At 35.0% G+C, this 12,751-nt stretch overlaps 1 protein-coding gene across 1 annotated transcript; it reads right to left on the minus strand.

Annotated features, from left to right (window-relative positions):
- Nucleotides 1-2,532: 2,532 nt before the first annotated feature.
- On the minus strand, nucleotides 2,533-10,949 carry LOC107717396 (beta-1,4-galactosyltransferase 7-like). Its single transcript, XM_016524126.1, has 6 exons — nucleotides 10,540-10,949; nucleotides 7,017-7,346; nucleotides 5,525-5,750; nucleotides 5,351-5,434; nucleotides 5,161-5,265; nucleotides 2,533-3,414 (listed from the first exon to the last, which is right to left on the minus strand). Exons 1-6 carry the CDS (start codon nucleotides 10,590-10,592, stop codon nucleotides 3,259-3,261), a joined length of 954 nt encoding a protein of 317 aa, XP_016379612.1. The 5' UTR covers nucleotides 10,593-10,949; the 3' UTR covers nucleotides 2,533-3,258.
- Nucleotides 10,950-12,751: the final 1,802 nt, after the last annotated feature.

Genomic DNA, 12,751 nt, shown 5'->3' on the forward strand with positions numbered 1-12,751 from the left:
AAGCCAAGATTGGTTATTCTACTACTCATTAGCTGACTCAGAGAGCCTAAATTAAATGGACGACCGTCAATAGACGTTGACTTGAGGAACATGATGGAAAAATAGCATGTTCATGAATTCAGCTATTCACAATAAAAAAAATTACAGGACAAAGATACATTACAAAAAGCCTGAATTAAGCTAATTGTAAATCTTCTTAAATTATGTATAGAACTCAAATCTATTAGTAATGTTAATAGACGGCCACAGTAAACTCTTTTCTTATTGCTGAATAAATCATTTGCAGAAATGTTCAAAGTAGTGTTTTTTTTTTTAAACAGAAAATTAAATATTTTGGATATAATATAGAATAATGCTATTCATTTTGATGCAGGGTTTGGTTTAAAAATAAAATAAAATAATAATAAAAAAGAAAAGTAATAAATGATATAAAATATATGATGACAAAGAGTGCCAGAATTTGTAAAACAGGACTCACTGTAAAACAACTTTAAGGTTTAATATAATCGTATTAAAAAAACATTATGACTGAAAAATACATTCAACAATGTTTGCATGATGTAGGCTAAATATATAAGAGGCTAGGATGCAATCACTGTTTAATGTAGCACTAGTAATCGCGCATGCAGTCCGTTTTTTCACCATACAGAGTACATTTATTGCAGGTCTCAAACTATATTTTGATAGTTACAGTATTGAGTGACTGAACTAGGCTACCAGAGCACAGGCAGATGTGTGGTGAACCTCATTCTGTACACATAACGCCCTCTAGTGTACCAATCTGCAAAAGACAAAGAGCACGTTCAATTAGCCTACATATATGGATTTAGACATGATTTAAAATCGATGGATTGAAAGTTATGACCAGTCTTGAAGAAAAGAAATTAGATGACTAAGACTAGTCTAAGCAGTTTATGCAACCCGCCCATGGTCGGCACTTAAAGTCAGATAATGACTTGAAAATAAAATCAAATTAACATGGCGTGCTATCCACATAATGAGTTCAGGTCTAGAGTATTTACCTCGATTATTAGCCTATAACTTTCTCCTTCCGTTCGAGACTTTTCCAGAGCTTCGCTGCGATGAAGTGCTGAGGCCAATGATTTTATTTCCGTTCATCTGCTTCTCCCATTTGCCCTTTTTACATTGCCTATCACTCTATATAGACTAATACAATCATATACAAAGATAATTTCTCAAATATTTATTACAATATATAGTGATAAATAAATGTAATATTCACTTCCATGGTATGATTTCAACTGATTTCCTGTTGAACTGTCATCAACTGAACTGCAGTGGTCATAAAATACAGTGAGTTAAGCTACAAACTCGATCATAATTCACAATGTTTCCATCTAACATGTAGGTTGTTTTGAGCTCCAAAATTTAGCCAGCAGAAAACACACATTAAGGAATTATGAGTATGTTAGCTATACCTTAGCTATAAATAAAGACTTTAAATGACATTAAACTGTGGTCAAAAGTCTATCATAAATGCAAAAATATCGAGGTAGTTAGCTGGGTGGGTGGTGGTTGCTGTTATGTCCCCACCAATGTCAAAATCAAACCTTTGCCCATTTTGAAAACCACTTTCCAAGTTGGTAACCACCCCAGAAAAAGAAAAAAAAACATTATTTTTGACCTTGCAGATCACATAAAGACCTCTGGTTTTAACATCTGGCACATCAGACAACATATAAACTTGATGTAAACAAACTGCCAATCCAGACTCACACTAAAATACATATATGCTCAATACATTATAATGTTATCTGCTAGTTAGACAGATGAATTCATGTTCTCCGTGGCCGTTCCATACGCAACACTACACTTGTCAGTCACTGACAAATGAGGACAGATTGATGTGTTACTGTCTCTTCGATGTTCAGATACACATAGAAAGTGAAGTGAACATTTACTTGTACTTTTAAACGGGTTTAAGAACTTCATATAAAATTCCACAGCTAGCATAAAAAATGTTTTTGAAGAAATTCATACATGTGCAAAAATTTTATTGAACTATTTCAAACATTTAAACATACAACTTTAGAAGGTTTGTAAGCTAATGAAAAACTAATTTAGCGAAGCATGTCCAAACTTTTGACCTTTAGGCCAAAACGCCCATTAAAATGACTATCAATGGCCATTAATTTGCATAAAATGAAATTAAGCAACAGCTCATTAAAAGCCAGCACCGTAAACTTCATTAACAGCACAACATTGTGGAGCTCAACAGGATTATGTACTAATTGCATGTTCACAAATCTAACTCTAAATGCATTTTTTGAAGCACCTTCATGTGTGAAATAATCCCCAAATGAATGGGAACAATCTTCTGAGTAGATTGCATGCACAACGGTGTTATTGACATTGCTCTGCTGGTGAATGTGAAGTAGTACCCTGTATTTTAATAAAGACAGAGTAATTGCAATGGCATAGAGTCAAATTCTCTTTATTTTATGTCAAACATGTTCTGTGCAGTAGTGCAGCAGTTTGTTGCCACAGGCACAATAACAACTTAGTTTGGACAGAGTACTGATTCACAGTTTCATTTCAGGCATTGCCAATAAAAAGTATGTCGAGTCTGAATTTTATTAACATTTGCGCTGAAAGAAGTTTTTTGGATATAGCTTCATGCCTCCAGTTCATAAGATCTATATATAATCCTGTGAGTGGAATAACAGCATTCCATGCATCTGAAACATGGGACAAAAGTACAAAGACTGACATGAGGAAACCTTCGTTTTTATATAAATACTTAATAATGTGCAAATACAATCGAAGTTCCCCCTAAATAACTTTCATATACATAATATTGTCCTTTTCAAGACATGATCTTGAATTCAAGCAAAAAGAAACAGAATTCTGTCACGACATGGCTGAGCAAATACTCACAACAGTCCAAAACAGGCCACCGCTACAACTAAAAGATTATAAAACTCATCATTAAAAACCGGACATTTGGATGCTCGTACTTGAAATGTTGATGATGCAAACTCAGTGCAGTACCTGACATTGGTCCATAGTTCAGTTCAAAAATGAGGCAGCGCTTCATCATGGATGAAGTCAACAACACTGTCCTACAAAAATAAAACTTAAAGTTCTTTCCCCACAGTCACATATTCAAGTCCTTTTGGTTAGCCGATCAGGGTGATTTTTCAAGTGTGACTGGCACCAGTAATCTGTGAAAGCCTTCCTGCCGCCACAGAAGGAGAATGCATTTCATTTTGGCTTTACGGGTCCTGCTTAAGCATATTAGCTGGACTGGCACCATGGGGTCAGGCTGACGTCACACTCTAGAAAGGTGTTGATGACAGTACATGGAGCTCCGCTGATGGTCACTTCCTGTCTGGACTCCACCTTGTAGCGGACGTTAGTCAGGCCACCCTCTGGGTCCACCTTAAACTGCTCCTGAAAACACAGGCAGATACGAATCTAAACATTAGGACATGGGTCTGCATAATGACAATGTGTCATGAGCTAGAGATCCACAGATCGAAACAAGAAAACATCTGACTTTGTTTAGTAAAGTGAAATTTACTCATATTTTGGCGTGGACAGATCTACCTTGTATTAGTACGGTTTTCCAGATTCTACAATAATAGTTAAGTTGTAAAAACTACAAACCAAACAAAACTGAAGTATGGGAATGATGTAGTAACCAAAACTGCTCAAAACTGCAGACTACCGTTCAAAGGTTTGTGGTCGATAAGATTTTTAACATGTTTTTGAAAGAAGTCTCTTATGATTAAGTATGTGAAAAATTACAATTGAAAATAACTTTTTTTTTAATTTGAATATATTTTCAAATGTAATTTATTTCTGTGAATTTTCAGCATCATTACTCCAGTCTTCAGTGTCACATGATCCTTCAGAAATCATTCTAATATGCTCTAGGGCTGCAACAATCGATTATTTTGATAATCGATTAATCTAACAATTATTAGATCGACTAATCGACGATTATTCCGCTGATTAATCAGTAGACATTTATTGATTATTCAGCTTTTGCAATTAGTTAAAATATTGAGTTATACATATTCTAACAAATAAATTAAGGTAATCACTTCAGCTTTTGAAAGTCATATTATGTAATTACAGTTATACAATTAATTTATACAAATAAATATATTTGGCACACAAAATGAGATGGGCAGAGAAACTCTCTTATTCACCATTTAATTAGCTATATGAAAAAGTAGCTGAATGACATATCATTCTGCCTAAAATCTCTTTTGTAAGTCATATGGATAAGAAATAAAATAAAGGTTAAGTGATAAGACGTTTTATAAACTATTTTATTCACAACATAATCTCTCTTAAAATACCTTATAGGGTTATGATCAGTGTTGGGGAAAGTTACTTTTAAAAGTAATGCATTACAATATTGCATTACTCCATAAAAAAAGTGACTAATTACGTTACTTAGTTACTTTTTATGGAAAGTAATGCATTACGTTATTTTTGCGCTACTTTTTAAATCTGGACAGGGCTCGCTTGTTTGTTTTTAAAATAAAAAAGTAATATTTTGGCAAATATAAAAGCCTTTTCACACCAAAAGTGAAATGAATAAGCCTCAGGCTGAAGGGAAAGTAAATTTACGTCCGTACAGTAGAATGCAGAAGAAGAAATTTCAACACACTTCAGCAATAAAAAAAGACACACAAATGTTTGTCTAGAGTTCACTTCTGAAATGATGGCTACGCCCCTGAAGTAGCCTATATAAAACTGCAAAATAAACATTCATCTATGGGTACTTTTTACTTAAGTACATAAAAAATCAAGTACTTTTGTACTTTCACTCGAGTAAAATTGAAAACTGAGTACTTTTACTTTTACTGGAGTAATATTTTATTATACGGATCTGTACTTTTACTCAAGTACTTGATTTGTGTACTTCGTCCACCACTGGAATCAATAATAATAATAATAATAATAATTTAGCTTGTAAAGAAAACAATAAATATGCAACCACAGTTTATGTTTGTTTGCTAAATGGCTTCAAAAGATTTCATATAACAATAAACAAATTTCAATAAGCAAAATCAAAATCTTTTTTGAGGTAGGGACATTTATCACATGATTAATGCATAACTATAATGTTAACACTGCTGAATTTCACATGAGGTATATATATTTTAAAAGTGGTTTTTCTACCTGCTTTTGTGCAGCGATCCGCTTCTGATCTCTCTTCCTCCAGGCTGGATCATGGATGTGTCGAAATGTTTTAGTTCCTGTAGTAATACCCGTTGGCCTAAAAAGCTGCAGATATTTGAATGGTAATAACAAAATGATTTATCAAATGAGAAATATAGTATAAGATCAATTTTCAAACATTTCTGTGTACCTTAAGATCAGCTGCTTTTAGTCTCCTGAAAAACTCATCATCTTCTCTTCCCCATCCCCAGAAGCGGTTTGACATCCCATTGCACTTCAGACAGAAATGACAAGAGAATGTAATTCGCAAACAAATTCTCTTCAGAAACAGTGATCAATACTCAAAAGTATTCGGCTTTCTTACCAGCTGATAATGTTTCTTGGTGAGCAGCAGGATCCCTCCCACATATGTCTTATAATGATATAAGGGATGAAGCTCTGGAGAGGCCACATGGAAGGGTCCCTCCTTCGGGAATCCATAGTCCAGATCCTCATTTTGAGGCAACAAGTCCACATCATGCATTGCAATGTAGTCTGTGTCATTACCGCTTTCCATATACCCAACATTAATAAGAGAGGCCCGATTGAACCTGAAAAGCATGGATACAAATTGTGATATTGCTTTCGGTAAAAAAAAACAAATATTATATTACACATTGTATGAAATTCAAGGGATAGTTCACCGGAAAATGATAATTTGCTGTTAATTTACTCATTCATGTTCATTTTCAGTGACTCATAAAATGCAAGTCAGCGGCTACCCATATTTGAGAATAAAAAAAGCATATCGAGGAACACAAAATTAATACCTGTGGCTCCTGACGATATACTGAGGTCTTATGAAGTGAAACGATCAGTCTGTGCAAGAAACTGAACATTATTTACATTATAACCTGAAATCCAAAGCCTCAGGCAACAGGGAAATCTGATTCTTTTCCCTGAAATGATTCTTTCGGACAGTTCGTTTCAGTGAACTGGTTCAATTCACTAGTTTGTTTACATAATCACACAATGACGTAACGTATACGCAATTATATTATTAAAGCACCCTATAATGATGTGAAATGTGGATGTGAATGGAACTTAAGCATGTAAAGTGAATAAACATCTTCATCAGCTCATCTGTTTATATATATACTGTATATATACACAATGAGAAACAATAAAAACTTTCATTTGGCCTCTTCATTCAGGTGCTGGGTTCACGCATGCGCATTTCACTGGTTCATCGGTCTGAGTCAGAACTGTTTCCTCAGTTTAGTGTGACTGCAGGGCGAACAGGAGCGCACAAATCTGAATCACAGGATCATATACGCCTGTATTTTGGCTCATTTCGAGTCGAAGTGACTGTCAAGTATGACCAAAAGTGAGTTTTGATTGAGTAACTTGTAGATCTGTGCTGCTCGAGCCACAAACTGTTTCAGACAGTTTAGTCTGATTTGGAGAACTGGTTCATCTAGTTCACCAAAAAGAATCGGTTCAAAAGAATGACTCGTTTGCGAACCAGACACACTGTTTGCCTGAGGCTCTGGAATACAGGTAATAATGTTGTAAATAATGTTCAGTTTCTTGCACAGACTGATCATTTCAATCAATATATAATCAGGAGCCAGAGGTATTAATTTTGAGTTCCATGATATGTTTTTTTTTATTCTCAGCCACTGATTTGCATTTTATGAATCACCAAGGACCATGGTTTCAGCTAAAAATCTTCTTTGCTGTTCTTCTGAAGAAAATAGTCACCTACATCTTGGATGGCCTGAGGGTGAGTAAATTAACATCAAATTTTCATTTTTGGGTGAACAATCCCTTTCAGCTTGAGGAACTACACTACTCCAGCAATGAAAGTTACTCACCGAAAGTGATCCAGTTGGTTTATAATTATTATCTTATGCCGTATTTTCTTTTTGTTGAGGAAAGTGTGAATGTAAGGGACAAATATAAGCAGTTCTTCAAAGCGCTCTCTGAAAGGCACGATGAGGGCCATTTTGTGAGGGCCCCAGGATGGGTCATCAGCAGATGAGGACTGTCTCTCGACGGGACAGGGCTGGTGAGGGAGGTGACTGTACCCAACTGTCTGGCTCATGTCTCCTGAACAAGTCAGCTGCACCCAAAGAAGGGACCCCAAGACAAACAGCATGCAGAGCCCGAAGAGCTTCCAGACAGTGCATTTCCTCAACAGAAAACTGAAAGCATAAATACATTTGTGTAAACTTGACAGAACTTCTTTCAAGCACTGAATAAATGGACAACAACAGTCCCTACAGACAAAAATCCAGTGGTCAACGCTTATTGTTATGTGGATGCAGTTCCAGAGGCTGAAATATTTCCCTATGCAGATTTCACAACGGTTTATGGAAATTTGCCACATTGACCAATAGAAAGTTACTTGTTTTTGTGTAAGCTGTGCTTCATACCTTGCCCCATGAAATTCCGCCCAAATTTCACTAATGTGACTGTACCTTTAAGCAGTACTAGTGGGAGGGACATTCATATTCTAGAGGATTATGGAAATTTGCCACATTGACCAATAGAAAGATACTTGTTTTTGTGTAAGCTGTGCTTCATACCTTGCCCCATGAAATTCCGCCCAAATTTCACTAATGTGACTGTACCTTTAAGCAGTACTAGTGGGAGGGACATTCATATTCTAGAGAGCATCTGATTGGACAAAATGAATGAGTGCAAGATGAGTCATCAATAATTTTGGTTAGTTTTCTCAGACGAGAAATACTGTCAATTTGAAATGTGTGTGTCTGCTAAAAGACATGGCCTAAATAAATCTCTAGTTATGATTTCTCAGGGTCTTTGAAGTACATTATGAGAAAGGTTACAATAAGATTTTTAGAGTTTAAGCTTTTAGTGAGCCAGTCAATCAAAATGAATTAGTATAAGCAACTTACAATATACAACAGCAAGCATTAGCCACATTGGTTTACAAACTGGTCCTCAAGGACCTCATGCATTGTATACAACTGGTTTTGCTCAATCAGACTTAACCCTATAAAGCCTACGGTATCATATTTGATACATATTCTAAGGCCTCTAAAGTACCAACATGATTAAAACTTTCCTTAAAAACCTGTTGTACACAATGTACTACAATCTTTCTGTCAACCGATTGATTGTTTATACATTTTTTTGCAAGTAAAAGGCCTGTAATTGTAAAAATGTCCCCCTTCAAGTCATGGTGCACATGTCTTTTTGCTGTGAAATCTTTACTGATTTTTTTTTATGAGGTAAACGTAAGAATAACATATAGGCCTATTGTTAGTAATATTTCAAGATGAACAGAAATTTCTGATTTCTACTGGACTGATGCAACTCAGGTTTACTTGATTATCCATGCCACATTTTTTAGAAAAATAAAATAAAAATAAATACTATAGAGCTTTGATAGAAAAAATAAAGCATTTAAATATCATCTTACTAAGACATCCTAGGAGATATAGAGGGACAACTGATATTTATATGAATTTTATGCAAGTAGTCTGATTTACTGTTATAATGATCGAAATGATTTACATTACAAGCTATCAGAATTTCATCCTACTTTTTGGCCATATAAATAACAACTGCACAAAACTGCATTTTTTTTGCACCTCATGTTTGAGCTCCACATTCACATTAAATCATACTATGTGAGCCATAAAAGCCTGTGATGCATCAAAAATATACAAACATTTAAGATATTCTCTTATATTTTGTCTAAAGGTTCAACAAACAGGTCAACGTCACAATTAACCTGTTAACTGTCGGTTCCACTTTTTGAGCACAGACCTGAAAATTACATTTCCAACTTAAATTGTTATACATTTTCAATGCTTTGGAGCACAGACTTAAGGTTGATCTCTTTTTAAAGAAGACACTTGGCAGATTATTGTAGAGTGAAAAATGTTATTAAAAAAAACTTATGGAAGTTTAAGTTTATGAAAATATAAAATGTAAAAATTAAAATTCATGTTTTATATAAAATATATATTTTACAAAACATGTTGAACTCTAAAACTGCGAGAAAATCAAAACCAAAAATCTGAACAAGTTGTGTTCCAAATTTGAGGTTGATATTATATCAAAAAATGAGCTTTCAGTAAGATTTTGTTTGGGCGCAGTACCAAACTTTTCCACTAGATGACCATCAAACCCCATTAGTAACCATACAAGGGCATCCCCATTTCCGTATATGGTCTGAGTGATCTGAAACATGTTTTTTTCATACTTTTCACAATATTTATGAAGTAGACATCACATTCCATAACCATACTGTGTTATGGGCAAGTATGGCAGTATTTGATTTGAATTCAATCTCTAACAAACACATAAAAACATGCGACGAGAACCCTGGATGTGCGTTATAGTTCAAGCTGCATCAAAAATGTCAAATCTATCGTTTTTCTTTATATTCAAAACACTTTTAGACGTTTTTTCTCAAAAAATATTATGGATGTTATCTTTTTAACACTTGACACGAAAATGAATGGAGGTTTTTACTGATTTTTCATGATTTTACATGTGCATCACTATTTCAAAATAAAGGTCAGAACTCGCTCTCTGACTCTGATTAATTAATAAATTGCTGTTGCTCTGTAAAATATATTGAAAATCAGTCACCAAATATGAGTCTTTAAGCTTTCAAACGATATATAGTTTGTCAAGATTACTTTAGGTTTAGACTAAGATATTACTGTTACAAACATGTAATAACAAGTGGGCCAGTGACAGTTAACAGGTTAAGGATGCAAACGCGAGTTTTGAGCAGTGCAGAGTAGCGCTAGTTGTTTGTCATTTCTCCGATCACAAATGCAGACAGGGTTTTATGTTTACGCGGCGCGATGCAACGCAACGCATAAAAAGACAGTATAAATCATTATATTCAGTAATTATGTCCCCGCTGGATGCAAAAAATGCCTCGTTTAGAATGGGTTTTCATGTTTTTGAATCATCGCTCCGGCCGGACAGGGCACTGGATGCAAAAAATGCCTAGTTTGTAATGGGTTTTAATGTTTTTGTCTCATCGCTCCGGCCGGACACGGCATCACAATATGGTGAGGGGCGTAACATTTCCGTCACACGCTTGAGGTATTCGGCCAATCACAACGCACTGGATAGCTGGCCAATCACAGCACACCTCGCTTTTCAGACCGATGAGCTTTGTAAAAATCGACGCGTTTCAGAAAGGCGGGGCATAGAGGAGAAACAATAATATACAGTATGTGGAAAATAATGTTTTTTTTTTTACTTTAAACCGCATAAACACATTTCATTACACCAAATACACAAAATAATGCTCTTTTTAGCAGCATCATATGACCCCTTTAAGATAAAACACACATCAGAGTGGCCACGTGTTCATATGCATGTTATGATTAAAGCGTATACCTTCTATCATCTTTGAAATACAGCACAGGTTTTCTCCGTGAAGAGTACATCATCTTGCCTTTCTGTGCAACACTGTACCACTTCACTGATGCAGCCTTGAGCTTGAGACGAGGTCAGCTACATGTTCAAATCAAATTTCTAGTTTGCAACAGTGTCTTTTGTCTCTTTCCATCACACATGACTTGCAACTTTAAATCCCATTCTTCCTAGCGGTCGGCTTGAATGATCTCTTTCATAGTAAGTACGACGCCAATCACTCCGTCAACCGTAAAGCACAGTCATAAACATATTTCATGCTTGTTATGTATGATTATAGAATTTCGTGAGTTCAGTTACACGGCACTCGTGACGGTACGGTAATGATTTTAAAGCAACACATCCGTCTGAATTACTTACAAGCCGCAAATATCTCTACTTATGTAGTTTCCGCTTGTTTTATACGGCGCGCCATTGCCGATAATCGTTTAAAACCTTAATAAGTGACAACTGTAACAAAAGAAGAAGAAGAAAATCACACGCTGGCTGCAATCGTCCGTCTTTGAGATACTCCTCTGGAAACAACGTAGGAATAAAGTTCCTATGATTTTCTGACCTTACCGGTACAATTCATTTAGAGACATGATCAGAAATATATTAATACAGTTATATGCATAAAGCGAAGGTAACCAAAGGGTAGTGGTAAATGTGCAACGAGACAATACATTTACAAATATGACTGCACTAACGAGCAATTGTGATGGGCAGTTCGACTCTTTTCCACGAATCGGTTCTTTCGAACAGTTTATTTTAGTGAACCGGTTAAAATGATTCAATGACTATTTTACGCTATCGCATGGTCACCGACTTTCCAAATTCCCATAGAACATTGCACGCTCCATTAAAGCTTCATAGTAGGCACAAAGCACAGTTTATTACGCAAATAAAGCGTTAAATTTAGTTCCACGCGTTTTAAGTTTGTTGCAATCTTCAATTAGCTCTTAAATATTTATTTAAAACCTAAATAAACTTTGTATTTAAACAAAATATTTACATTCATTAGCGGAATAAAAACGTTTTTGCAGGTTTAAATAAAATTTGCAGAACAGTTTAGACCAGCTAGGTGAAACGGTTCAACCGATTCACTGAAAAGATCCGACCCAAAGAAAGATTTGATTCACGAATCGGTCGCTGCTAACGGGTAATTCAGCTATAACACGCATAGGTAGTTGAGTAAATTAAATATCTTACCTCCAATTAAAATTTTTTTTTAAGTTCTGAATAGTTTAAACTATATTTTTATGTCTAACTATATCCTCCTGAGAACCAGAAAAAAAAAGTTTGTGATTTTTTTATTTTATTTCATTAAATATAGATTGGAGCATAAGAAACAAATGGAGAAAAAAATAAAATTTTCTGCAAAAAGATATTTTATTCTATCTCCTTTGTAGAGGACGCCAAGACTAAGTTATTCGAAAAATAAATAGACATGATAGACCTTTTTTCATTCACCAATCAGTTTTTAGGTTTCAGGCTATTTTTAGCCAAACTTTGTACAAAGATGATTCTCAACTAAGTTATGAAAGATATAACAGAATGATTTGATATACTATTTTACTCCATGCAATATGTGCGTAAAATATCCATAAATTGGTATTCCCATTCTATGCAATGTATATAGGCTACAATGCATCTAATTTGCATAATAATGTGTTCTTGGGGCAAACCACAAGAAAAAAGAAGTGTAATAACGGGAGTAATAACTTGGCAGCATTTTCATAAGAATATCTCATATTTCATAGGAATATTGATCTATAATTTCTTTCATATTGACTTGTGATTCCCCAAAATGCCTGATTAGCATGATGTTTGTCCTGGTGTCCTCTACAGAAGACATTGATGAAAATGATACCGGTATAATTATAAAACGTCATATTCCGATCTGAAACCCCCATAACATTTTTCTGAGATGTTTATTTACGACAAACAATTTTTATTAAATTAGCCAGATTTAAATGATAATTACAAAACATTATCATATTTCCCTACACTTACACTTCCCTTAAATAGGGACAAACCCAGCAATTGGGCTGTTTTGACCCAGCGGTTGGGTTAAATGTTTAACCCAACTTTCTGGGTAGTAACCCAACCGCTGGGTCACAACAACCCAATTGCTGGGTTTGCCCTATTTTACCCAGCACTGGGTTGTATTTAACCCAGCATTTTTTAGAGTGTA

The sequence above is a fragment of the Sinocyclocheilus rhinocerous genome, unplaced genomic scaffold (genome assembly GCF_001515625.1).
Source record: "Sinocyclocheilus rhinocerous isolate Xijiao unplaced genomic scaffold, SAMN03320098_v1.1 scaffold1054, whole genome shotgun sequence".
Lineage (NCBI taxonomy): Eukaryota > Metazoa > Chordata > Actinopteri > Cypriniformes > Cyprinidae > Sinocyclocheilus > Sinocyclocheilus rhinocerous.

Bases quoted from the DNA above. Each gene is read 5' to 3' on its own strand.
- LOC107717396 (XM_016524126.1), bottom strand. From the start codon at position 10,592: ATGATGTACTCTTCACGGAGAAAACCTGTGCTGTATTTCAAAGATGAT. The intron at 5,751-7,016 runs GTGAGTAACTTT...CATGCTTTTCAG, and splicing joins AACCAACTGGATCACTTTCG to GTTCAATCGGGCCTCTCTTA. The intron at 3,415-5,160 runs GTAGAAAAACCA...CTGTGTTTTCAG, and splicing joins GGATCGCTGCACAAAAGCAG to GAGCAGTTTAAGGTGGACCC.